At 44.6% G+C, this 27812-nt stretch overlaps 1 protein-coding gene across 9 annotated transcripts; it reads right to left on the bottom strand.

Annotated features, from left to right (window-relative positions):
* Positions 1-294: 294 nt before the first annotated feature.
* TPM3 (tropomyosin 3) lies at positions 295-27784 on the bottom strand. Of its 9 annotated transcripts, none has more exons than XM_060137883.1 (10): positions 27565-27782; positions 26820-26945; positions 15644-15777; positions 13849-13966; positions 13659-13729; positions 12940-13015; positions 11460-11522; positions 11212-11281; positions 10180-10258; positions 9244-9439 (listed from the first exon to the last, which is right to left on the bottom strand). In XM_060137883.1, the coding sequence occupies exons 1-10, from the start codon at positions 27676-27678 to the stop codon at positions 9436-9438; spliced, it is 855 nt and encodes a 284-aa protein (XP_059993866.1). In that variant the 5' UTR covers positions 27679-27782; the 3' UTR covers positions 9244-9435. The 9 variants fall into 9 exon arrangements, with proteins under 9 accessions (XP_059993875.1, XP_059993858.1, XP_059993912.1 ...); XM_060137867.1 differs by lacking the exon at positions 12940-13015 and adding an exon at positions 12312-12387 and having other exon boundaries at positions 27565-27781; XM_060137892.1 differs by lacking the exons at positions 9244-9439; positions 10180-10258 and adding an exon at positions 295-1638 and having other exon boundaries at positions 27565-27784.
* Positions 27785-27812: the final 28 nt, after the last annotated feature.

Here is a 27812-nt window from a genome sequence, read left to right as displayed (position 1 = left end):
GAAGACGCTAGTGTTAAGGTCCAGCACATAAATATTTCTAATCTTCACATTTACCCTAACAATACATATTATCTTTATTTTACAGATAATGAAACTAAATGACTGACATCAGAATACACAACTAGGGATCTGAGAGCTGAGTTCTGACCCCAGTTTTGGTCACCTTCCAAAATGTGTGCTCTACATCAAATCCTGTTGCTTCCACCCACAAAGGTCTGATTTTTACCCAAACTTCATAGCTCCTGTGTAGAAAGCCCATTTGGATTAGGAAATAAAAGCAAGCACCTCTGAGGGTTGGAGGGACTGGTTCTTTATTTCAAAAAGACATTTATCAATGTTCAGTATCAAAACAGTTACACTATTGTTTTTTCTTTCTCCCAATCGGCCCCCAAAGAGACCACACCACAGGGGAGTACATTTTAAGCCAATTAAGCTGTAGGATGCACACCTAACTGACCTCACTGAAACCTCACCAAAAAGGGGGGACTGGGTAGGGAAAGAAACGTTAAAAGATCAGCACACTGCCAGCCCAGACTGTAGAGGGCTGTCACAGCCAGATGGGGTGACCAGTGTGCCCCAACCCCAAAGAAGCAAAGTTTCAAAATAATATAAAATTTAAAAACAATTTTGTACATAAGCTATTCAAGATTTCTCCAGCACTAACTGATACAATGCACAATGAGATGGCACTTTTATTAGAGACAGCAGCTTCAGACCCAGAAAAGGGTGATGAGATGAGTTTCATATGGCTAAATCAGTGGTAAAACAATTTTCTTTCCTTTCTTTCAAGGAGGCGGGAGAGCAAATAAGTGGTTGCCTCAAAATAAGGGGCACATGATCCATTCTGTGAGCGGCTGGGAACAGGGGAGAGCTGGGACAAGGATTTGGTCTCAGAGGTCTCACCATCTTGATTTCATCTGGTCACTTCTGGTGGAAAAGAAGTTGCCCAAAGATACCGTAAAGCTGAAAACCTGAACAGCGCTTTTTTTTTTTGGCTAACTCCTTCTGGAATCACCTTTCTGGTTTGGCGGGTACTTTTTACAGAGCAATAAGGTTTCCCAAAACGGAGTCCTCTGGGCTGTTTGGCTCTCTGTAAGGCAGGCCCATACCTTTTCCCCTCCTCTACGGAGAGGGCAATATGCATTAAGCTGAAAAGTTACCTTCCAAAAGTGAGAAAGGGATTAGACTGCTGCTTCAGAATTATGGAATTATCTGGAATGTTTTACAAATGGCTGCTACATCAACAACAACAGAAAAGGTAATTACAAAATGTGTACATCACAACATGCTTTTAAAGACACTTAGCATTGTGCTCACATTCCCTTAAACGTTGTTCCCAAAGGTGCTCAGCCTCTAGCCCAAATGGAATCTCTGGGGAGAGGCAGAGACAGTTTGGCGAAAAGGACACAGGGGTGGGGGTGGGAGAGGTGGCGAAAGGAGAAAGCAGCCTTCCAGTTAAAGGTCAGCCCTCAGTTTAAAGGTCAGCTTCGGGCAGGCTGGCCTCAGCGGAGTCGGGTCAGAGGGAGGAGCAGCGGCAGGATGGGACTGGGGTGCTCTACATCTCATTCAGGTCAAGCAGAGTCTGGTCCAGCATCCTTTGTGTACAGAGGTGCTCCTCTTTGGTGCATTTCAGTTTATCTAATGGGGGTAAAGGAGAGACATTATAAAAACTAGAAGTAAATTTCAAGGTCTACCCACTCTGAGAATTGCTCCTGTTGCAGAGAAACTGCAGACTAATAAAGCAGCTGCCTTCTCAGCCACAGAAGTGAGCTATTGCATCACTCAGTTTTGCAGGGCCTCAGGCTTGCCTACTGAAGTTACAGGTGTTGCTGTACTTCTGGGGGAGGGAGCTGGGGACCTTATCAGTCATTTCCTCTCCTCCCCACACCCAACCAAGGCTTTCAGCTTTCAGTCATGGAAGGAGGTGGCCTTAAACACCAGCCATCCACTCTTCTAGTCTCTGCCCACAGGACAACACCTACTCGAAATAGCTCGCTGGAGCTTGACACATTGAGAACAAGGATGGGCATATTTCTACCAGTAGACACAGCAGAACCTCAACTTGAAAAGAGTACAGGAGGATCCTCATGCACTACAGGCTTTCCTCAACAAGTAGAGAGGAAAGGAATAACTAGTGGGATAAATAAAAGAACCCCCATAGCTAAGTCAGAGAATCTCAAAAGAAAACAAAGTCAAGAATACTACAAAACATCCTTGTAAGCAAACCCTTATCAGATTTTTGCAGAGCTATTCTTCAGAACTAGCCTGTGACATAGTTACTTACAATTAAACATAATACCAGGAAAAAGCAGCAAGAGGAAAAATGTCAGGAAGAAAACCGGCAGCTGAACATCACGGAGAATCAAAGCTTCCCAGCAAGTAAACCACTCACTGCTCTAGGGAGGTGGGGAAAATACCCTTCAACTCAGAGAAGGGGATGACAACGCAGACCTATTCATATCCCACACCCCTTTCTTTCCCTTCCCTTTTTTCTACCCGGTCAGAAGGGCCCATCCCTGGGCCTGCAGACGAAGCAGTTACAACATCTTGTCAAGTCAGTCCTTTTATTGTTAGAAAACATCCATGCAAGGGAACATATCCTACAGTCAGTGCACAAGTGAAAAAGCAGCAAGTAAAGGTGGAAAACAGAAAACTCTCCCAGGTTTTCTCACTATCTCTCAGGTCCCTCCCTTCATCACCCACAATCTCTTGAAAAGGGACAGAAAGGCAGTATTAATCTTAACTGTTCCCACTTTACAGTGCAGTTAGGAAGTCGACGCTATTCTAACTGTCCCAACTAAAAAGAAATTTGCTTAGGGCAAAATAATAACTTTTAAAAGACAATCAGCTTTTTGCTGGGGTCCAGGTCAGTGGTGTGAGCCGTAAGCTCGGTTTAATGGGCATCAGTGAGCCCTGCCCATCAGTCACACAGATCATGCAGCGTTAGCTTCAGCTCATTAGAAAGCAGGCGGTTTCGCTCAAGTTGGCTGTAGAGACGCTCTGCAGCAGCAATGGAGAGGAGAGAAAACAAGAGAAGGAGAGGAAAAAGAGGAGGAGAAAGAGAAAAAGGGAAGGTTAGTAGAGTACCAGAAGTAAATTTTGAGACTTTTAACTACCTGGTATACATAATATGTATCTGTAAGGCAGGATGGATGCGAGGAGGATTAGGTCAGTTGGTGGAAAGACCAACAGAGGAATAAAATAAAAAATGCAGACTGACAAGTTGAAAGAATGACATTTTGAGGGAGAAAAGTATCTCCTTCACCGTATTTATTCCCTGGGTTGAGAAACTGAGACAAGTGAAACACGGCAAAGGAAGGAATACACCTGGCTTATAAGAAATACATTTATAATAATCGGGGTCTGTAAGGAACCAGAGTGAATGGTTGAACATTTTTCTGTAAAAGCATTCAGTACAGTATTATGAATGGGAGACTGGGATAAATATCCCTACACTCACTCAATCCTGTACTTTCTAATGCTTCTTGTTGTAGGTGTTGGGTGACAGGCCCATCATAGTGGCACAGCGAATCAAAACCCAACTTCACCTTTTCTAAAAGAACCCCAAACCTGTCCGAGCCAACAGTGTGTCCAGCCAGCCCCAGGTAAGGTGAATTACTGGTACAAGCCAACCAAGACTATCCTGTTTCTCCAGCCTCATTGGCAGCTTGGGGGGATCATGTGATCCAGTTTTGGCCAATGAGATGTAGGGGGTAGTCTGTCAGGGGCTTCTAGAAAAACTTTAGCTTTCTTTCTTGCCTTGAACATGGATGTGATGACTAGAGTTGCAAATTTCAACCTTAAAAGAAAGGGCCGTGAGAATCACAGAAATCCCAACTATATCAGGCCACAGTTGCTCAAATCAAGACTTTTTATTATGAGAGAAAAATAAATCCCATATTTATTTAAGCTGCTATTAAGATGTTTCTTATAACCAAAAGCATTCCTGATACAAGTAATTAAGCGCTCAAATCCCCTGGCTTTATCTGGATTTTCTACTTGGAGCACATCTTAAAGAGGTGTAGAGTGGTGATCGTTTTGTAATGCATAGAAATATCAAATCACTATGTTGTGCACCAGGAACTAACGTAGTGTTGTAGGTCAATTATACTTCAACAAACAAAGCCATAGAAAAGAGATCAGAGTTGTGGTTACCCGAGGTGGGAAGTGGGGGGAGGGGGAATGGGATGAAGGTAGTCAAAAGGTATAAACTTCCAGTTATAAGATAAAGAAGTACCAGGGATGAAATGTACAACATAATGTAATTAATACTGCTGTATGTTATACATGAAAGGTGTTAAGAAAGTCATCCTAAGAGTTCTCATCACAAGAAAAAAAATTTTTTTTAATAAATAAAAAAGAGGAGGTAGAGAGAATCCAAATCCATGTGACCAACACAGAGGTAATGGCAACTGGGGATGGATCTTCCTGGTCTACTCCTAATGTCAGCCTCTGGTGTTCATAAACAAATTTCTTTCTATGTTTTACAGTCTGTTTCAAAATGGTCTCAGGACTTCAATATGAAAAAGACTTTTCTGCCTTGCATCTGTGGGCTGACTGTGGGCATTGCTCAGGTACCTTGCCTTCTGGGCTGAGGTTTTCCCAGTTCCACCTGGAAGCAGGGGGCCAGTATGTTCCCAATAATACTTGTCACGCTGTACCCAATCAAAACAGAAAGCACATATGTACAAAAAGATCCTGGGCGGAATAACCAAAAAACAAGAGTCGTATTAAGGGGCAGAATTGGAGGGAATTTTTAAAATTGCACTTCCCACTAAACCAGTATCTCAATAGGAGGAATACTGCCCCTCCCCTCCGCTAGAGGGGAATTTAGAAATGTGTAATTGTCACAATAACTGGAGGGCCCTACAGATATTTATTGGGCGGGGGACAGCAATAAATAGGATTGTTCTGTATATCCCAGAATTATCCTGGCTTAAAGGACTAAAGTTCATCATTGAGAAACACTGTACTAGTCTATACTAGTCCATGAGGCCTGGGATTCAACCTGTCTTATTCACTGGGGCAACTCTGACAAATAGTAGGGGTTCAAATTACGTTGAACTCTCATTTCTTGAACTTTCTGGTGTTATATTACATATAAAGACCATATGCAACCTGACTGATCCATAGCATCTATATCCAAGTTAGTCAGTGTGACTCCCGCATCCTTCTTGGGAAAGAAGGGTGTTATCAGGATCATATCCCTAAAAACAGCCAGTTCAATGAGGGTTTTGTTCCACTTAGGGAAGAAATAAAGAGACAGAGAAGAAGTGGGAGCATTTTATTGCCTAATTAAATCCCAGAACTTATAGTTCCTTAAGAATTGCAGAAGGTCAGAAAGATAAATGTGGTTGTTCTCCCACCTTGAACTTAGTAATAAGTAAGGTTTCTAACTGTTATTTCTAGTAACTAAAAATTCAGGACCAGACACTAGTTCATTAAAGTTCTTGGTTCCCTGATAAGAGTAAATGAAACAAACAAACAAAAAAACAAGCCAGAGAATCCCCATTTGATCTGATTTTCCTTTCAGGGAATAATCCCATGGATGCTACACATCCTTCACTGGTCTGAATCAGGTCAATTTCATTCTGTAACAGGAAAAGGAAAAAGGGTGCGGGTGCTTGGGGTAAAGGGAACTCTATCAGTTTTAAAGCCTCAAAGTTCAAGGAATGAGGTAGAAAAAACAGATTTTGCTCTTTTATGTTTTTTTTAAACTCCCCTCTCATGTTAAGGCTAAGGAGTATTTAATATGTGAATGGAAGAAACTGGGTGTGACTAAGACAAGGTTGCCTAACATAACAGGTCAGTTCCACCCATCAGGTAACTTGGGGTCCAATCACATTTTGTTTTATTCCTCATCCCAACAACGGTAATGAGGAAGGGAAGAATGGGCTCCAACACAACAGCCTGTGGTTCTTTCTTAGAAATTAAGATGAGGAGAGAAAGTTAAGAGATGAAGCACTTTGCTCTGAGATTACCAATGATGCTTCACCCCATTTCCACAGCTAGTCCTGGCTCAAGTAACATAGGATGGTTTCTATAAGGATACAAAGCATTAAACAAAAGAGTGAATTTATCATGGTACAGTATTGCAAATTTCACTCTGCTACCCTGGCTTCTTGGTCTCTATCCTTGCTCACACGAGTCATGTCATGGGGAAAGACAGGAGCTACCAAAGTATAACACCTCATTTTTCTTCTAATCTCTCTCTACTCTCTCTTCTTTCCTTTGTAAGAAGCCTTTCTCTGTACCAAAGTCAACTCCTTCTGCCTACATACTAAAACATCTAGAATTGTACTATCCAATGAATGCAGCAGCCACTAGCCACATGTGGCTAATTAAATTTAGATGAACTAAGAGTAAATGAGAATTTAGCTCCTGGGTCACACTAGCCACACTGAGTGTTCAATAGCCACATGTGGCTAGTGGCTACTATACTGGAAATCACTGCCAAAAGTTCTATTGGACTTTGTATAGACTATAGACTATACTTCGTGCCTTTATTTTCTTTCCACCAATTCACTCTTCTGTTCCTTGAAATATGGCTCCTCTCCTTGTCCTTAATGTCCAGTATATACCCTCAGATTAATAAAACATCAGTGACAATGTCCTCTTTTCAGTTATCTTCCTTCTCTATCTGAAGTTGAGAATCACTGGAAATCACCCAGCCTTGAAGTTTTTAAAGTATCAAAGTTACTCGTTCTCCTTCTATCCCTCCAACCAATTCCACTTGGCTTCGTCCTCTACACAGATTTTCCTCTGCCTATGTTTTTCTTTTTATATTTGCAATTGTCTTTTAGGGTTCAAATTTACTTCCATGGCCTAAACTGCCTGCCAACCTCATGGATTCCTAAATCTCTCATATCAATTTCTCCCCCTCAAGTCTTAGGATTTTGTTTTCATCTTGGATACCTGCCAGTTTTTCAGACTTATACTCTTCTCTACTTTCCCGTGCCTCCCCAAACCAAGACCACGTGACCTCTGTACACCTTTAATACTACCATTTTCCTAGGCTCCAAGTCAGTCATCCTTGACACTTCCTTCTTGCATTTAGTGACCAGGCCCTTCACAATGCCCAGGTTTAGCACCATCCCCTACTACCACTACTCTAGTTCAGATTATTATCTCTGGGAAACTGCAACAACCTAACCCAGTATTTCCTAAAGTGTGCTACAGTCACTGCTAGTGATATGTGAGAAGACTGCAGACAGTATACATTTGTGAACTTAAAAAAAATGTATTAGCTGTATTATTTTAATGTGCATTAGAAAAAAACACTAGCACACGTCAAAACTTTTGATTTCAAATTAGAATTTTGTAGCGTAAGAACAAATCTGAAAAGAAGTAAATTAAAAAAATAATGTAGGCTGCACGTGAATATGGCAAAAGCCATCAAAAGTGGTATGCAGGGCTTCCCTGGTGGCACAGTGGTTGAGAGTCCGCCTGCCAATGCAGGGGACACGGGTTCGTGCCCCGGTCCGGGAAGATCCCACATGCCGCGGAGCGGCTAGGCCCGTGAGCCATGGCCGCTGAGCCTGCACGTCCGGAGCCTGTGCTCCACAACGGGAGAGGCCACAACAGTGAGAGGCCCGCGTACCGCAAAAAAAAAAAAGTGGTATGCAAATGAATGAAATTTGGGAATCATTGTCTTAATGGATCACTTTGATAATCTGCTCTTCTAACATATTAGTAGTTGCCAAATTAACTCTTCTTATATGCTACTCAGAACATATCCTTGTTCAAAATCTCCAGTGGCACCCCCATTACCTACAAAATTAAAACTCCCCAGCCTGATACGGCACATACCTGTTCCCTACTGTAACTAAATGGTTATAGCTCTGGTGTCCTTCCCAACTCTATGCCTTTATTCTTTTGCTTCTCTTTAATGAAGATACTCAATATCCACTTTCCTTCAACCAGATTCTGGTTGTCAAAAATCCAATCTTTTGGAATCCAATAAAAATGAAGAGGAAAATTTTAACATGTTTATTAAGTACCTTTTACATGCCTCCTACCATGAGACTTTTTTAATCATCTCCACTGCAATCAACCTCTTCCCCGTCTCTGAACTCCCACAAAACTTCATTATTTGGGGCACATATCACACATCATCTTTAGTTTTATACATATGTTCTCTCCCCTACTGGATTCTGAGCAACCTGAGAGTAGGGATGATGCCTCCGTCTTTGGTTATTTCTGTCCCCACCTTAATACCCTGTGCCTAAATTAACAATAACTTAACCTGCACCTTAATCACAAAGGCTGTGTGGCAAAAAGAAATGGTATAGACAGAAAGAAACCTGAATTTGATGAGACCCAAAGTTTTAAAGTAGGGAAAACCTCTCTACCTGGCTGTATCTGTTTAAAAGAAAGGCAAGTTTTAAATATATACTCCACTGAGAAACTGAAATACTAAGTGAACAATACTTAGGTGCTTAGATTAGTACAACCGATGACTACACTACCCAGATTCAACTATCTCTGCTGTGTAAATTAGCGTAGGAATTTCCGAAAGGTTGATATTTAATTCTACAACATAAACTAGGAACAATCTTACTAGAAGCAATTAACCATATTTATGCATGTAATAAATTACTACCTTGTGTATAATATTTGAAATATGCATGATTTTTATTTTTCCAGTAACAGTCATTTATCACTTGTCTTATATCCCGGTAGCACATACTAGCAGGCAAATGGTAGTGAGCCTCACGTATGTAAGAAAGGTTTAAAGAAAACATAAAACTGCTGGAAATTCTACCTCTTACGTATTTTCTGTGACTTGGGATAATATAATTAGTCAATTTTAGTGGTAACATATTTGGGTTCATTGGGTATTCCAAGGATGCACCAGTTGAACCACTGGTAAAACGGTAGAGAATATATATTGGGAGGTACTTCTGTGGTCTCTCAAAGGAGGAGAACCTAAAGAGAAGACAAACATTCCAGAAGGGATGATTTAAGAACCTGGAAGTAAAGGACTTAGACGATCTTATTCAGCTTGAGTGTAAGACTAGAGCTCCTATTCTAAGGAACTTCTCCTAGTCCACCACTCTGATAGATTCAGATCAGTTGAATTTAAATGTCAAGAAAAAATAGACACACACAAAAGTGGCTTTGATTATATAAGTCAGAGGAGGGAGAGCCTACAATAGCTGCTCCCCACATTACACCCCCAAGGCTCCTTTTTAGGGACAGCAGCAGCTTTGTCAATGACACAAATGCAGGGTGGCATGAGGCTTCCGGCAGCTTAACATTTTAATTTGGGGTGAGGGGTGGAAGAGAATACATAAGTTGCTTTGTGGTCCCCCCGCCCATCCTAATGCCTTGGGGGTCAGCCAGGCTGACCCAAATGGAATCCAGAGCGAGAGTGGGGTGTTGGGTTCCCCGAGGAAAGAGGGCAGATCCAGAACAGAGCAGAAACGGTGATAATTATCTGTGTGAAAAAGTAAGGAGACTCTAGGTGAGAAGGACTAGCATCAATCTAGACAGCAATCTGGGAGAAAGGAAGAGGAGAAAAAGGAAGAGGTGGCAGTAGGAATGATAAAAGAGAGCCAGACACTACAACCTGAGTTATTTGGCTTCTTTTCAGGGTTAGTGGGAAAAAGGCAGATTAGCATCAAGGATCAGGGATCCACAGCAAACAGATAAAGTCCCCAACAACTAATTTTGGTGCTTTTTACTACCTGGCTTGCTCTGGGACTCAGCTCGATTTTTAGGTGAATTTGGTATTTTCAATCATGGGTGTTTCCTCTAAACTTTAATATCAGGGCATCATATACACCCATGAAGTCTGAGTTTTGTTGTAAGATGCTAGGGCCCAAGTCACTGGCTCTCTGGGCCCTAGTTCCTTAAATTATATGATGACATGATTCTATCTTCATCAGTAGCCCTTCTGAGACTAAATTTGAGAAACAGATAGAAAAATCCTGGTGTCATAATGAAGGGACTATGAATAAAAAATACAAAAATTACACGTAGATCAGGGTGCTACCACTGATCCAGGATTAAATGCCTCCCCAGCTTTTGCCAACAAGTAACCAGCACCAATGTTTTAAAGATAAGAGTGGAGATTCTAGTTTTCAGAAGACAAAACCAGAGCACACTATGCACAGCCTACACCCCCACCCACCCACAAGCCAAGGTCCCAGCCCCACTCTGCTGTCAGATAGTTACATAGAGGTCATGTCATTGAGGGCGTGGTCCAGCTCCTCGCTAATGGCCTTGTACTTCAGTTTCTGGGCATAGAGCTCATCTGGACAGGCACAGGAACCACAGGGAGGAATGAGGGGACAGATAAAAGGTATCAGAAGCAGATGAAGAGAGGGAATCATTAGAAATTAGGGAAAGTGTGACCATGGGTCTAATCCCACAGTTAGGAGAACATCTATCCTGGTTGCCATGACTGGCCATTTTCAGATCCACTGTCCCCAGGACCAACGGGACTTCTTGACGCCTCTAATCAACTGCAGTAAAGGTTGAGAACCTGGGCATAGTCATGACTAGAAATTCCAATCACCAATGGCACTCAAGAGGATACCACTCCCACCCAGTTAACCCAATTCTTAGCAGTGATAATGCTGAATTTAACATAGAAAAAGGAGAAAACACACATTAACATTCAGACACTTCTTCTTTACCTACCCATCGTGACCAATATTGTTGGCCCCTTTGCTCTACAGGTTGCCTCCACAAAACTCTCCCAGAGAATATCCTGCTACCCAGAGTGTACCAAAGGAGCATATCTCACAGTTCTCAGAGCAATACAAACTTTCCCTTGTTAGGGTAGATACAGTTGCCAAATTATGGGGGCAGGAAGTATTTAGAAAGCCCCTGGCATTGGTCAGCTCTGAGAAGTGGTCATTCCACTGCTGCATCTCTTGGTGAGGTCCCCCACAACTTGAGTGGTGAACAAGATTGCCAAAAGTAGCCATGGGGTGACATGGAGGTACATGCTATTACCAGTCTCCTCTAAGGGAAGGATGCAAATTCCAGAATATTAGGTAAAGTCTTATTACAGGAAGAGTAAGTGTAAAAATCCACTTCCAGGATTTGACCCACTTCACCTAGCTGTGGCACAGGGCAGGGCGTAGGATGCATGCCAAGTCATTACCAACTCCTTTGGTGTACAGGGGAAGAGGCTAACGGTCAAAGGGCAAGGTCATCCTCTAGATTTCTTTATTTTAATCCCTCACCCAGGCTCCATACCTTCCAAATCATCAATTGTCTTTTCCAGCTTGGCTACCGATCTCTCAGCAAACTCAGCACGGGTCTCTGCCTGGGAGAAACATGAAATCAGTCAGAATCAGAGATGAGTAAGACAGAGAAGGATCTCTACTTCTTCCACCTTCTACTTCTATACCTTTCAGAACCAAAGCCAGCTAGTCTAAGTCTATATTAATGCCTTACATGCCTCTAAATGTTTTGGGTCCTTCCTTATAATCCCCTCAGCTCACCTCCTTGAGTTTATCAGTAAGAATCTTTATCTCTTCCTCATATTTGTCTTCTTTTAGAGAGTACTGTAAGAGAAGTAGAATAAACATTTCAGAATAGAAATTACTCACACAGACAATACCCCCCCCCCGACATTTACTTTTACACTGAACATCCTCTTGGATTTAATGTGCTGAATGATCCATGAGAAAGAGTAAGGCCGTTTTGGGACAACAGTCCTTAAAATCCATAAATCAATGTCCTTAGAGCCATGATACCCTCAGAATCCTCCAGGACCTTTATTTATTTTTAAAATTGTTTTATTTTTGGCAGAGTGGCATGCAGGATCTTAGCTCCCCGACCAGGGATCGAACCTGTGCCCCCGGAATTGGGAGCATGGAGTCTTAACCACCAGGCCACCACGGAAGTCCCCAGGACCTTTATTTTTTAAATGGACCTAAGCTTTGATCTTATTCAGATCAACCCAGGAAGGTATTCTTCCTGCCTCCAGGTTAATGAGTAGGTGTGGTGACACCCTGACGCCACATGGCTGAAAGAGTCCCACAAGAAGATAAAGACAAGTCATCTGTCTTGACTGCTCATTAGGTCTCAGATCTGATACTTTTTGTTGTCCCCTTCTGTCAGCATAGCAGTATCAGCCAGAGGAGAACATGACCCCAGTCACCTGAGACCAAGAAGTCATTTTAACTATAGCAATCAAAGTGCACAGGAATTAGCATTAAACCCAGAATCTGGAGAGAGTAGGTGGATACTTCTCACTGGATTATATAAGGAATGGGTTTCTCCAGTCTTTCATCAAGGGCAGGGCTGGGCCCAGGCCCCAAAGCCTGTCACTTTTACAAACCAGCCCCTACCTTCTCCGCCTGAGCCTCAAGAGACTTGAGGTTGTTGGTGACATTCTTCAGCTCCTCCTCCAGCTCAGAACACTTACTGTGAATATTTTAAATACCGCAGGAAAGGAAAGGGGAAGAAGAGAATAAAAAAAAAAGGAGAGAGACACACAGACATGAATTGTACCTATATGTAGAGAGAGTTGGAAGGCACACTGGGGAAAAGAGAAGTTCCCAGGTAATCTGAGCAAGCATCAACCCTCCTCCCTCTACCATAGAACATGTCAGGAGCTGGACCCTCCTGGGCTGGGACTCAGAATGTTTGGATACTAATAAAGAAAACACTTGACAGAAATCACTACCAGGAACAAATCATAACTGCTACCTGGGGTGGAGGTGGGAACGGATGCCCAACCCAAATAGTCCCCAAAATCACCCAAGGGAAGGTGAGACCCTGTGGAGAGGCAGTGAAGCAATTAGGAAAGAAGAGATGAAAGATGCCAAGTAAGTGGAGAGGAATGGAGCATTCCATGAAGAGATGAAAAAGCACTCAACAAATCAACCAGTGGAGGGGAGGCAGCTGCAAAACAAAACAAAACCAAACAAAACCACACCATATGTATAACCTCTCTGTGGGTTCAATGGTTAGTACCTTTTCTTCAGCAGCACTCAGACACTTCAGGTTCTGGTCCATCAGTCTGATCTGCTCATCCATCTCTCGGCAACGGCTGTTAGTGATAGTCACAGGGATCGCACAAGCCAGGTTGTGGGGAGGGAGAAAGGTCAAAAAGGAACACAGCAAGGAAACAAGCAGCAAAATGGGAAAAAAAATTTAAAAAATCAAAAAATGGGAAGAAAACATCACCATGGCCATGATATGTCACGTCTAGGAGAGGGGAATGCAAGGGAAGCACAAATAAATATGCATCAGCACGGACTTTGTTAAACAAGGCCCAGAAGGTGCCAACAGGGGAGCAGGTCATGTCTGCCTTCGCCCTAAAGTTCCCCAGCAGCCTGGCAAAGTGGTAAAAACAGAGACAGATCTTAAGTCGGCACAGCGACTTCAATGCCTCAAGGAGAAGCAGAACCCAGTTGGGTGTGCCGGTTAACATTTCACCATTTTTTTAGGTTTCATTTTCTTCTCAATGAAGAAGCCTCATTTGTCACTTGTCACTAGTTAAGAGAGTAAGAAAGCCCAAAGCCATTCTTAAGGCTAAAAAAAAAAAAAAAAAAAAAAGCATTCTAGATGACTCCCACTCTCTAGGTCCTGTTTAACAAGGTTGAAGGAATGCTAGTTTATTCACATTAGTGCCCAAGCCAAAGGGGAAGGAACAGAATGGTATGGCAAGATTTGGGGAGCAAGATACTCACGACTCTGCCAGCTCAGCTCGCTCCTCTGTGCGTTCCAAGTCTCCCTCAATAATCACCAACTTACGAGCCACCTACGGGACAAGACGCAGGTACAGCTCAGTGAAGCAAAGGAGGAGCCATTTCCCTCTCATGATTCTTTTCAGAAGCCCAATATCGCTGAAGAGAGAGGGACAAGCTAAAAGCGTCTTACCTCTTCATACTTCCTATCTGCCTCTTCTGCAATGTGCTTAGCTTCTTTGAGTTGGATTTCCTGGAGTTCCATTTTTTCTTCATCTTTTAAGGCTCGGTTTTCAATAACCTTCATACCTCTGCCAGAAACAATACGGACAAATGTGGCACTGACAGCCTGGGGAGCCTGTCATCAACTCAACTCCAAGGGACCCAGAATTGCACCTTTTAAAGCCCATTCCTCTCTGCTTGTCACTCAAAAAGAATTTCCATAGCACCCTCCAACCTTAGTTTAATTATTTTGTTTAAAACTTTCTTATAAAAATAATACACTTATTAAAAATATTTAAGTGTATAGTCTAGCATAAAGCAAAAAGTAAGCCTCCCTAATTCTAGTCCTGCTCATCAGAAGTAATCTCTTAATTCATAGTCCTTCCAGAAATGTTTTATATGCCAAAAATCTCATCTCCATTTCCCCACACCCCAAAGGAATCATACTACACACTGCTCTGCAACTGGTTTTCCTCTTTCTATAATTTGGACACTACTCTGTAATAGTACACACATAACTGTCTTATTTATTTTCACAGCTGCACTGCGTTAATGTACTCCCAACAGGGTATTTTTAATTCTGAAAGTCTTAGTTTGATCCCATCCAAGTCATCACACACCTTTGTTCTCATTTAACTCACACGTGACAAGGAGCCAATTGGCTATTTTCGACAAAAAATGAGTTGGTTCAAGGACTGTGGTTCTCAACCCTGGGCACATATTAAAATTATTGGAGGAGGGAGTTCCCAGGTGGCCTAGTGGTTAGAATTCCAGGCTTTCACTGCCGGGGCCCAGGTTCAATTCCTGGTTGGGGAACTGAGATCCTGCAAGCCTCTCAGCGCGGCCCCCCACCCCCAAAAAAATTATTGGAGGAGCTTTAAAAACATTAATGCCCAGATCTCTTTTGCAATGGATTCTAACTGATCTGGGATGGGACCCAGGCATTCTGAGAGATTATATATATATAAAATAAATTTATTTATTTATGGCTGTGTTGGGTCTTCGTTGCTACACGAGGGCTTTCTCTAGTTGCGGTGCGCGGGCTTCTCATGGCGGTGGCTTCTCTTGTTGCGGAGCACAGGCCCTAGGCACACGGGCTTCAGTAGTTGTGGCATGTGGGCTCAGCAGTTGTGGCTCGCGGCCTCTAGAGCACAGGCTCAGTAGTTGTGGTGCACAGGCTTAGTTGCTCCATGGCATGTGGGATCTTCCCGGACCAGAGCTCAAACCCATGTGCCTTGCATTGGCAGGCGGATTCTTAACCACTGCGCCACCAGGGAAGTCCCTGATATATTTTTTAAACTCCCCAAAGATCCCCACCACACACTCCCATGATTCCAACAGTGCAGCCAGGGTTGAGAGCTTATTAAAACACTGATTGCTGGGCTCCACCTCAAGAGTCTCTGATTCGTAGATGAGGGGTAGGGGCTGCTGAGGATTTGAGTTTCTACCAAGTTCCCAGGTGCTGCTGGTCTGGAACCTCACTTTGAGAACTGCTATGGGTGGGTGCTGTCTAAGTGGAGGTCATCCTGGTGACCCCATTTAAGGATTATTAGGTCAATTTATAGAGAAACACCAATTATAAAAGGGTCACAGGTCCAGGTAACCCCTACTCTGTCGGTCTTCATAAGGAGAGAATATGCAGAAGGAAAGAAGATCCTATAAAAATAGGTTACGGTTTTAAAAAACGGGTTTATAAGAAACCTGTTTGATCAGAGCCATTATGAACTTCTTTTGAAATCCACACTTCATCAGGCCCCTCTACACACCTCTCACTCTCATCAGCAGCTTTCTCAGCTTCCTCCAGCTTTTGCAGGGCAGTGGCCAGGCGCTCTTGAGCGCGGTCCAGCTCCTCTTCAACCAGCTGGATCCTACGGTTCAAGGAGGCCACCTCAGCCTCAGCCTGTGTTTAAATGAAAGAATGGGAAAAGGAAGCAGAGGCATGGTGAAAAGAAACTGAACTAATTATGACACTAAGATTGGGGCTGACTACCACCATGAGGAAGCCAGAGCCTTGCAGGGTAGAACGTGACTTAACTCAGATGCACATAAGACCTAGCAGACATGATTTTATATTCTATAATATTACATGTATTTTCCTCCCTTTCCCATCAACGAATTCCCATTTGTTCCACAGGAAAAGTGTTTTCAAAACTCAGCTCCTTGCCCAGCCCAGTGTCAGTTAATACCAGTTCAAATTCCTGAACAGGCTAGTGTCAGAAAAGGTAGCCAGTAAAGGGGTCCTTCTGCCTGAGCTCTGGCTTAAAGGTGTATCTCACTCTGCAGCAGCTTTCTCATAAGTGTCACACAAAGTGGAAAAATAAGAAAGGTTTCTTAAAGAGGGAATCTTGGATTATCTATTAATTTGTTGCTTAACTCAAGTTGTTAAACCTCTGATCAGCTTACCCTAACACCAGGAGGATGATTAGCTAAAAGAATAATGTTTTCCAGAAGAACCTTCCAGAACAGAAAAAGCAAAAGGATGGAATATTGGGATACCTACCTCCTACCCTTTCAACTTGCCCCCTCCTCCCACCTTTTAAAAGTTGGCTACAAGGAGCTTCTTCTGGCTAAAATTATCTGCTCTGATAGCATTATCAAAAAAACTGGGGGCAGAAGAGAATGTTTCCTTCATGCCCACCACCAACCCTCCAAATTTCTGAATTGTGACTCCTTTCTATTCCTCAAGTCATCCCTTTAGCCTAACCCTCCAGTACGGCATGACAATCCTCTCCCTGGCCTCCACCCCACAATAAAGCACAGGCTAGAGTCCAAGTAATCCCATACCTCCTCCTTGGCAATGGAATAAGAAACAAGGAAAGAAGAAGGCAGCTGCATGTGCATGAATTCTACTGGTAGAAAATCTTCCCTCCTCTGACTGCCTTTCCCCTCCCCAGACCTTTACTGGTGGCAAGTACACTGACCGCCACAACCGCACAAGAATTTAATCTGCCCTGCACACTCCCCAGTTCAGATGCTTATCCAAGTGCTTGGTAAACACGATCTCTCTTCTACAGCCCAGATTGTGCCTGAATTCTATTACCCTGATTTCCTCCTGGCAGTCAGGGGTGGGGGTAGCTAGAGAAATAATCTGGGCCACCAGCCCCTATGGGAAGGGATATAGCCCAAAACACTCCTGTTAAGAATCAGGTAATTTGGCACAAAAATTTCCAAATACAAACATGGGAGATTCGAGGCACTGCAGGGGCTGGGGCTATATAACCACTGACCTACAGGAAAAGAAAATCAAGACATCTATATAAGCTGAAATTACTAAGAAACCATTTGTGTCTCTATTCAAAATAACACAAAGACAAGTATTCTCTGGTCCTGTCTCAGGAAACCAGATGCGCCCTAAGACAACACACATTTCGCCTCACAAGCTCAAAAAGGCTGACAGGTCAAGATTATGAGAACGAGTCTGCCTATCAGCCAAGAACTATGCAACACTGCCAGTACAATGATTTATCCCACCCCGCTCCCTTCAGATGCCTAGAACTAAAGAAAAAAAAAAAAAGGGAACAACATCAAACCCAGATTTGAAGGAAGCTCATGAAATCTATGTCCCCACCCAGCTCACCAGAAGTTACCCAAATGAAGTAAAGATAACAGGCTACGGGGGCGGGGGTGTACAGTTTCCATGACAACAAGCTGGCTCGGGCAGTTTCTCCCACAAATCAGCATTTACAATAGAATTCTTCGCAAGGCTGAAAAGGGAGGAGGAGAAAACACATCTTGATGTCCTAACTAGAGCATGCGCACATTGAACAAGCCTGTATCAAAAACAGAACCCAGGATGGGAGTCCCAGCAAAAGCTTTGGAGACCCCGGTGGGGAGGGAAGGGAGGAGGGCAGTCACTATCCTCTTTTTTCTCCTCCCACAGAGGATCAGTTTTCTTTACAATGAAACAAAAGCTTGCAAAATCAAGATCTGTTTAATGTTTAAAGGAACAAGGGAAGACACCTACCTGACTTTTCCTTCCAGCCAGAACCTATGCACAATGCCTATCCCTTTCAGGTCAATCAAGTGGTACCAAGAGACTGAGTGGGACTAACTTCTGAAGATGAGAATGGGAAACATGGCCCTGAGAAACATTAACTTTATATGCTCTTCTGTCACCCTAGGTTTAGCATGCCTAGATGTGGTTTTGATCTTTCAGCTTGCCCACCTCTGCCCAGCTTGGAGGTACACTGTGAGGTCCTTCCTTCAAGTAATAATAGGATTCTCCATTACCCAAGAAGCAAAAATCCCAAAGCCGGAGAGGGGAACACAGCAGCGATTCAGTCATATCAGAAGATGGCTGACAACAGCTTCAGCTATGAAATGAGTTTGGTTTAAATGCTACCATCCTCCACACTGAAGAGATTCCCCAAGCACACTATACCCGTCAAGGCAAGAAACGGACAGGGGACTGGTGTTCAGAGGCAGATCAGGGCCAAGGACAGAAGGGGATTAGCCTATATCTGGCATTCTGCCACTCTGGGGTTTCTCTTTTTAGACAAAAGCCACAGATGAAATGCAAAGGAAAAGAGTAATGAAAAAGTTAGGATTGAGCCCTGTGAGTAATGGACTGCCCCAGTTCACTGTGTTCACAAATATTATCTACCCAGGGAGATACTGTGTCCTTGGGGACTTTAAATTTCATCAAGGGGCAGGCAAGTTGGAAGGAAGGAAGCAGAGTTATCTGTCCCAGAGTAAACAAAGGTGGAGTCTAAGCAGAGGCACTCAGAGCAAAGGGCTATTTGGCTCTCCCTTATGAGTATGTGCTCTAGTATGAAGGTAAGAGAAAGGTACTCAGCGGGAAAGCAAACCTAAACCAAAGAAAGGTGATAAAGCCAGTTGCTTACTCCACCAGACCCTATGAACAGGAGAGAGCCACACAACAGTCAGACATTCTAACCACGGCCACCCACCCCCTGCAGATTAGGAATTTGGGAATAAGGCCACAATCGAAACTGCTAGTCAAAGCCCACTCACTCCCTCAGTAGTATTCCTAAATTTTTTACACCAGGAAAAAAAAGAGACAGAGAGAGAAATACCCGCGGAAGTTAGGAGACAGGTATTAACAGCAAATAAGGTGAACTGTACACTTAAAAACGGTTAAAATGGTAAATACTTACCATTGTGTATTTTTACCACACACACACACACACACACACACACACACAGAGAAGGAAAAACACTGCATTTAAATATTATGTTGCAGTCTGTTTCAGTTTCGCAAAAAGTGCAAAGGAGATTCAAAATCAAAAGTGGATTTGACAAGGTGCTACATTATAAAAGGTCAATCTCCAGACCAAGAGCAGAAAAGACAGATGTATTCCAGAACTCGGTCTCTGCTTTGGACTCATCCAGCTTCCCAACAAGGGTTGGATGTTCACACAAAGCAACCAGAAAAGGAATTAAGTGACAATCCCACTAACAGCATGCGATACCATCAGGGAGTGCAGAGCTTCCAGCTCCAGGAGGGAGGAGCCTGCAAAACCCACATTCCAGAATGCCCTAAGAGGATAACAGACAGTTCAAGCACCACTCTCCTCCCTTCCCACAGGTGTGTCTCCTCAGGAGGAATTCAAAGTTCACTAGAGCAGAAAGTCGAAAGATTAGGCTCCCTCAAGCTAGAGAGTAGAAGATACCGGTTTCATAAATCTTTAACACTACTTCCCCATCTGAGGGCTTTCTCACTAGATCTCACTCAGCTCAATAAGCAAATTTGGCAGGCTCTGAGGGAGAAGCTTAAGAAACATCTGAAGCTGCTCCCTCTGCTGCCTATTACCCTAGAGTCACCAAGGGTGGGGAAGAAAGGAGTTAAATTTTCCTGCAAAAAAAATTACCAAATCCTCGGGGCAGTGGGTGAGGATCCTAGGGGGAAAACAAAATCCTGGGGGCTGTTGCTGGGGGGACAACATCATCTATCCTAGAACTATTCCTAGCATGCCCCTACTTTGAGCCTGATTCTGGAGCTCAACACATGGCTAGTTCCTTCAGGCCATCCCTGTCTTCCCCTTTAAGGGGATCTGGTCTCCAGAACAAAGGAGATGAGAAGCTGTCGCTAGTCGTAAAGAGTCACCCAGCCAGTCCATCTCACTTGAATTGATAATTAGAAGTTACGGGCATAATGAACGGAGGAAATATCCACTGAGAAATGGGTGACTGAGAAAGACAAGCTCCCAGCACTTCCATGCCCAGTTATAAAAAGAAATGACTATTCTAACAATCTTTAAGTATTAACCTGGAGGGCAGCTGTTTTCCCCCTTTCCCCCCCAAAACATTAATTCTCAGCCACTCCCTGAAGGAGCAGCCAGAAAGGGGGGGGGAACTTACCAAGGGAAAGAACAACAAGGAATACCAATAAACCACAAGAGTTCTTTCACTAGGTCTTCAAATTTTAGCAACAGTTACTTTCCAGCCTCAAGATCCTCCAAAACCAAAGCCTCAACTCAGGAGATCAGCTCCACCCAATGGACTGCGCCCTAGACCTTGGAAAATCTTATGGCTTACTAAAACTAGTCCACCTCTTCTAAAGAGAAAGCAGTTTCAAGAATCACCACTCAATCCATTAACATTTTAAGTGCCAACCTTCAGCTGAACAAATATTTATTGAACTTAAATTTAAAAAAAGACACGGTAATGGGTAATTGGGAAAGTAGCAGAGTAACATCACTTCGGAACTCATTATTTTGTCTCCATCAACCATACTGCCTAGGTCAACCAGAAACTTTGACAGAAATCGGCACTCCATCAGATTCTCTACCACATACACTCGCTTATCAGCTCTGCTTGGAAGAAGTGTTCATAACCGGTTCAACTTGCACTCTTCACACTTCAGCAATAAACGCCTGAATCTGGCAGAAGTTCCTGCCTTCCAGGTCATCATAGCAAGTTCTGTTGGTTTCTACATTTGCACTAACAGAGAGAGTGAAGTACCGTCTCCTCCCCTCCTGCTTCACTACGACAGAAAGAGTGGGTTTAGCAGTTGCAAGGGCTCCCCCTAAGAGGAAAGGGCCCCAGGACGGAGGATGGGGCGGTGCTGTGGCCTCAACCTCCTCCAGGGAGGGCACCGCGCTTCCTCTCAGCCGACTGCTGCCTCATTTCCTGAGCAGGAGGAGGGAGCGGAAAAGCTGCCAGCAGGCCACGCCGGGGGCTTTCCGGCGGTTCCCACCCCTCCACTCCCCACCCTTTCACAGTAAGTTCGGCTCTGCCCCCACCCAGACCAGAGAGGAATCCACCTACTCTCACCCCTAGAGCCAGAAACCTTAAACGAGAGCACAATCCCCGCCCCCCGCCACGGGGAAGTGGGGGAGGGAGAGGCCGCTGAGCCCCTCCCCTGACCGCGCCCGACTCGGAGGGACTGAATGAATGAGCAGAGAGAAAAGAGGAGGAGGAGGAAGAAAACCACCCGCCAGTCCCAGTGAAGCTCAATTCCTTCAAAGGTCAAGCCTGCTCGCTCGAGCACCCAGTTCCCCCTCACCCGCTCGAGGTCCAAATGAAGCTAAGCCCCACCCATCCTCCGAGCTCCAACTTCATCTTCGAGTATGCTGGCCCCCTAAGGACCGTGCTCCACCGCAAAAATGGAACCCACTTCTGTCCCATCTTCTCCAGCGCCTGCCCCTCCTTCACGCGCCTCGCCCTCTCCGTACCTGTTCCCGGGCCCGCCTTTCTCCCTCCACTTCCCGCTGGAGGCGCTCGGCCCTCTCCTCTGCATCATCGGCCTGCTGCTGCAGAACCTGGATCTTGCGCTTCACCGCCTCGATGGTGGTGATCCCGGCCATGGTCCCCACCCAGCCCCTGCTTGCCTTCGGGTTCCTGCCTCCTCCGCTCGGCGTTGCAGCCACTTCTCACCCTACTTCCGCCTGCTCCGCCCTGAAATACCGGAACTCACCCACCCGCCCGGATGTGACGCCACCACTGCCGCGCCCTCCCACCGCAGGCAGGCGGGAAGGCCGTCCACTGGAGGGAGACCCGCGGCTGGGAGCGAGGGGCGGGACCTCGCTGTAGCCCTAGGCGACCGCTCCCAGCCTTTCCCTCGGGCCAGCAAAGGGGGGCGGGGTTGGGAAGAGGGAAGGCTACCATGGTAACCGGAAGGCGCGTCGTGGTTAAGCCTCTCCAGTCGCTGGGCAGGCTGCCCAATGGTTGGCCTGTGCGGCCTTTACACCCGCCGTTGACCCCTCACTCCCTCAGTGCTGATCCGCCACCACCTACCCGCTAGGGCACCCTGTGTCCTCTCCACAACATAAACACCCTACAAGCCTCTACTTCCACGCACCCCACAAATGCTCCAAACCCAGGTACTAAGAAAAGCCTAGACTTTCTGGGTCTCATCTTCAAAAGACGATGACCTCCAGCCTCCTTTTAAAGTCTGCTCAGGTAGGTTCTCTCCCATCTCCTGAAAATCAATGAAAGAAATTAATGGGGGATGAAGAGATGGGCGGGTTGACAAAGTTCTCAATCTATTTGGCATCAGTTATGAACATAAGTGTTCTATTTAGAGTACTGGTCTTTTCCCCTGTTACTTTTGAGAGTCAATATGCACCAGTGATTTGCCAGCCTCTCCAAACCTTGAATGATTCAGGACTTGGTAATTAATCATCGCTTACAATTCCTTTTGTAGGAATTGGAAGATATCTTATGCCTCCATTTTGTCAGAAGGAATCCTCTATTACAGACTACTGTTACCAGATCCTTTGTGCAACAGCATGATATGAGCACCTGAAAAACTATAGTAATGTGGAACTCAGCCTCCATTCTCTGTTATAACTCACCAATTTCACACCGCTCTGCTTCCAGGTACCCCAAGGAGCTATTTATGAGTTAGAAACTGCCCCTACAGACATTGCCATGCAGGATTTTTAGGAGCACAGTAGTAAAGGGCCTTGGAGATTTTACTGTTCCCTCTTATTTCTTTGTGTTCCTGCCACCTTCTCAGTAAGTAATAGTAATAAGTCTCTCCTGTGATGCAGCTCTCTTTTCCTCTGGAGAATGAGGGTGTAGAAGAGGATTTTAAATTAAGGATCCTAATCCCCAAAAAGATTGATAGGTAAGTCAGGTGCTGCACTCAATGCCTGGTTCTGAAGATACTCCCACCAGAGGGTGTGTCTTCAACTATCTCCATTTAGAAATACTGAGCATTGAGACTATTCAGAGGAAACAGAAACAATGCAAACAATAAGTAATTTGCTTGATAGAGTTACCTGTACACTCTGATTACCCCACCCCACCCCAGGAATTGGAAAGAAAAAGCAGGGTTTGAAGCCTCAGTAAACTGCCCTGATGGCCTAAGAATTGTTACAACTCTCTTTGGAGAAACCTGATGAGAGAGACTATGGAAACAAAAATGAGACTTTGTCATCTGGGTGCTGATCAGCAGGGGGCAGTATTGCACGCACACGCGCACACACACACACACACACACACACACACACAGCGCGTCCCCGCCCTTTGCCCTACTGAAGAATCAGAAGACCTCATCTTAAACAAACCAAAGGAGTGGTGAGAGCACCACTGCATTCTTGAGGCTGGTAGATTTGAACAGATAATCTTCTCTTGATCCCAGGAAACAGGTGGATTGACTCCTAATAACCTTTAAAAGCATGATGGATGGGCAGCAAGGGGCCCAGTGCTACTGCCTTCCTGGTAACCAACAATACAACAGTATATCAACAGGTGTATATGTCTGTCCTGTCCCTCTTCCCCCCATCCCTTTCACCTCCTGTCCTTAAAAAAGGGTGTTATGACTCTCATGTCCAAACTATTGCACTCTTCTTTCCCCTTATTTTACCTTCAATAGCTTCTCATTTCATCTCAGATTAAAGGAACCCTAGATATGGTTGCACAACAGTGTGAATGTTCTTACTGCCACTGACTTGTACACTTAAAAATGGTTAAAATAGCAAATTTTATGTTATGTATATATTTTCCACAATTAAAAAACAAACAAATAGGACCTTGGATGAACACAGGGAGGAAATAAGTTTAGTCTGATCTTGCCACACCCTCACCCTTTCTTTGTTCAAGAAGTCCTGGCAAATCCTACACTTTCCAAAAAGGCTTCTCAGATAACCAGAACTCACTGCGTAAACATGCAGTTATTGATTCCCTCCTCCTTCTCTTTCCCTTATATCTACATTAAAGTAATATGCTCTGTTTACTTGTTTATTAATCTCAAGGGCAAAAGCTGAGTTGTGAACTCCCTTCGTATTAGACAGAGCACCCTCCCCACAAAGATGCATATATTATGTTGCTGCTGACTCTGACCCTTGCTTCCTACTTTTAACCTGTTGCCTCCTCCTTATTCAGCACTTTTCCCAATTCCCATAAACACCTCACTTTCCCTCTTCGACCCCTTGAGGCAGGAGTCAGCAAACTTTTTCTGTAAAGGGCCAGACAGTAAATATTTCTGATTTTGTGGGCCATAGGGTGTGGCTACCACTCCTTTGTAGGGAAAAAGCCTGTAGGCGATATGTAAATGAATGGGCATGCAATGTTCCAATAAAACTTTGTACAAAAGCAGGCTGCGGCAGGATTTACTCCACAGGTGGTAGTTTGCTGACCCCACCTTTGAGAAAAGACACCTTTCTTCCTGGGGCTTCCCTGGTGGCGCAGTGGTTAAGAGTCCACCTGCCAATGCAGGGGACACAGGTTCGAGCCCTGGTCCAGGAAGATTCCACATGCTATGGAGCAACTAAGCCCGTGCACCACAACTACTGAGCCTGGGCTCTAGAGCCCACGAGCCACAACTACTGAAGCCTGCGCCTAGAGCCCGTGCTCTGCAACAAGAGAAGCCACTCAATGAGAGGCCCATGTACCACAACAAAGAGTAGGCCCCGCTTTCTGCAACTAGAGAAAAGCCCCCACGCAGCAACAAAGACCCAACACAGCCAAAAATAGAAAAAAAATTTTTTTAAAAACCTTTCTTCCTGTTTCCATCTTAACCCAGGACTAACAGATGTTTGCCTCTTGCCTACAACCTTCCCCTCCTATTTCTTGTTCTCCTACGTATCTCTGAGGGTACTTAATGACTGTTGGGAAAGCTAACAAGGGGGAGAGAAGTTGAATGAGTTTTTTTACTCATACTTTATGTATTTAAAAGTTTTTGGTGGATTCCTATATAAATATGAGAAGTTTCTTTCAAATGAATGTACTGAGTATACCCTGTCTAGGTGGGGGCTGACGTGTGTGTGTATGTGTAAGGACAGATAGAATTCATCCCCAGCAAATTCCTTTATCTTCCCAATGATATGGGCATATTGTTTAGAGCCTCTATGTCGTTCTTTCGCCCCCAAGATCTCAGGTTAGACTTGTTGGCTCTTCTCATTGTTCCTGGAAACACCTCCTCAAGTCCACATACTAGCTGTTTCAGCCTAAGGACTTTCTCAGAGAGTTGTTACTCAACCTCTCACAAAATTGTTATCAACCTGACATTGTGTCAGTTTGTGAAAACTTACTCCCATGCCCATTTATTAGAACCAGAGAAATCTATCCATCTATACCTAGAACCTAGGTTAGGCAACTCCAGTAGGCCATCAAGCATTTGCCCAAAGTCCTGGGATTAACCTGTGTTGCTCACAGTTTTGCAAGAAGGGAGAATTAATTAATAGTTTGCAGTGGCCTAAACTTTTGGAAACTATGAACATGTATAATGTATATGATATGCTTTGTGTCTCTGACCTCTGGCATGATATATTCAACAACCCTCACCACTTCCCCAGGCCCCTGAAAGTGGCAGAAAGCCAAAGAGGAGATCAGAAACCTAATAGCAAAGCGTTTGAAAGTGAGGATCCGAAAACATTTCTGAACGGCCTACTCTGTCTCTAGCTGTTTTCCGAAACCAAATGGAATTTTAAAAAACACATGTTCCTATTAACCCAGTGCTGAGAATTGACTGTATTTCCATCAATACTGGGACATTCTTTTGTTGCTGTTAAGATTCCTAGGTTACTTTTTTTTTTTTTTTTTTTTTTTTTGCGGCACGCGGGCCTCTCACCGCTGTGGCCTCTCCCGCTGCGGAGCACAGGCTCCGGACGCGCAGGCTCAGCGGCCACGGCTCACGGGCCCGGCCCAGCCGCTCCGCGGCACGTGGGATCCCCCCGGACCGGGGCACGAACCCGCGTCCCCTGCATCGGCAGGCGGGCTCCCAACGACTGCGCCACCAGGGAAGCCCCCTATGTTACTTTTCTTCCAAAAATCTTTCCTGTGTCTCATTTATCTTTGTGGTTAACTTCAGGACTGAAGATGAAGGAAAGTGGGTGATTATGAGATAACATGAAGTGGAAAAGAGAATTTGTTTCATTTTCAAATGGGAAAATTCAGCCCTAGAGAAGCTGAGTAATTTAGTCAAGGTCACAGAATAAGGTCTGTTGGTGACAACTTTACCCCCTAAGTCCTTATTTCTATTATAGTGTATCATTCTAAGATTCTCTCTGCTGCCCTATAAGCAATGTTTTCTATGGCATCTCTGTGACATAAGGGTAAATGCCCACATTGGCCAAGATAAATAAACCCATATAGGGCCAGGGTCAGTGTGACCTTCTTTGTCCCACTGTGAAATCTGAGCTGGCTTTGCTGGGCAGTTGAGAGATGAGAGTTTCCCTATTAATACACATATCTACGTGCCAATCCTTGGACACAAAAGGTAAGAATGTGGCATGGGGGAGGAGGTGGGAAAAGTGATAGCAGTCTGGACTTGGAGTCCCCTCCCTTTGTCCAGGTCCGGGGAAAGATAATTCAATTCCTGGATTGGGGGTAAGAAGGTGAGACTTCTACATGTCTTTAAGAAAGAAAGTATATGCCATTACAAGGGTATGCCACCATGTGGCAAAAATGTATGTGGGTATCTATGCCTATGTTCTCTGAATCCACAAGTATGTATATGTCCAAGTGTTTAGTTATTAACATGAAGATCTATGTGTGTAGATTAAACCCGTCCCCCCATTTCTGTATACTCACATCAGCTGCTTTCTTCTCTGCCAGCTCCAGCTTCTCCTGGGCATCCTTCAAAGCTTCAGAATACTTGTCCAGCTCATCCTCTGTCCCTTTCAGCTTCTTCTGCATGGCTGCCAGCTCATCTTCCAGCTATAGAAGCCCCAAGAATCACACACAAGATATATATACACAACAGTGCAGTCTCAGACCCTAGTCTCTTGAGCCCTGACAGACCTCTGAGCTCAGCCTCTATGTTATCATCCTCAGAGTGACACACTTTTTCCCTAGTCAGTTTCAGCCAACTGCCCCAGGAATTATGCTATGCCCTTCGCCTGTGACCTTGTAATCTCTGACCCTAAGATGAGCGAGCCATGCTGGGTTTTCATTAAGACACTGGGATGGTAAATATCTTACTTAGGATGTAGATGTCCATTACTCCACTTAAGGGAAAAGAGATGCTACATGCCAAGCTCCCACTTTTTCCTCTAGAAATCAGGGTTTTTTCCAAAACATGATCCACTCCCACTTAAATCCAGCAGACACACTGTGGCTCAGAAGGGGCCACCGATTTTCCCAAGGTCACACAGGCAGTCTGAGGTAAATACCCTAGATGTCCTCTGCCTATCCAGTGAGGCTGGGGAAGAAGAGGAGTCCCTCCCACCCAAAGGATGAGCTGGCACCAGTGGTCACTGCCTTTCCCATGAAAACTCTCTTCCATCTCACAAGTCTTGTTCACCAGCAGGTGAGAGAGACCAAGGCCAAGGCCTACCTGTTTACTTCTTTCTTCTGCCTGCTTCTGCTCGGCTTCAGCTTGCTCTGCCCGATCCAGAGCATTCTCCTTGTCCAACTTCAGCATCTGCATCTTTTTCTTGATGGCCTCCATCGTGACCAGTGGCTGTTGGGGAGCTCACCTGTGAACACTGGAGGACTGGAGACTAGGGTAAGAAAGAAAGGGCTGCTGGCTGAGTGACTAGTTCCCCAGACTTGAGCCTTTATTTCTGCCCATGGCTCCACCTC

The sequence above is a fragment of the Lagenorhynchus albirostris genome, chromosome 2 (assembly GCF_949774975.1).
Source record: "Lagenorhynchus albirostris chromosome 2, mLagAlb1.1, whole genome shotgun sequence".
Classification (NCBI taxonomy): Eukaryota; Metazoa; Chordata; class Mammalia; order Artiodactyla; family Delphinidae; genus Lagenorhynchus; species Lagenorhynchus albirostris.
This window is presented reverse-complemented; position numbering and strand designations above follow the sequence as displayed.

Excerpts from the sequence above, each read along its gene's own strand:
- TPM3 (XM_060137892.1), bottom strand. The coding sequence starts at position 27,678 with ATGGAGGCCATCAAGAAAAAGATGCAGATGCTGAAGTTGGACAAGGAG. Across the intron at positions 15,778-26,819 it reads CAGAGAAGAAAGCAGCTGAT|GCTGAGGCTGAGGTGGCCTC; the intron begins GTGAGTATACAG and ends ATTTAAACACAG. Across the intron at positions 13,016-13,658 it reads CGAGCTGAGCTGGCAGAGTC|CCGTTGCCGAGAGATGGATG; the intron begins GTGAGTATCTTG and ends TATCACTAACAG.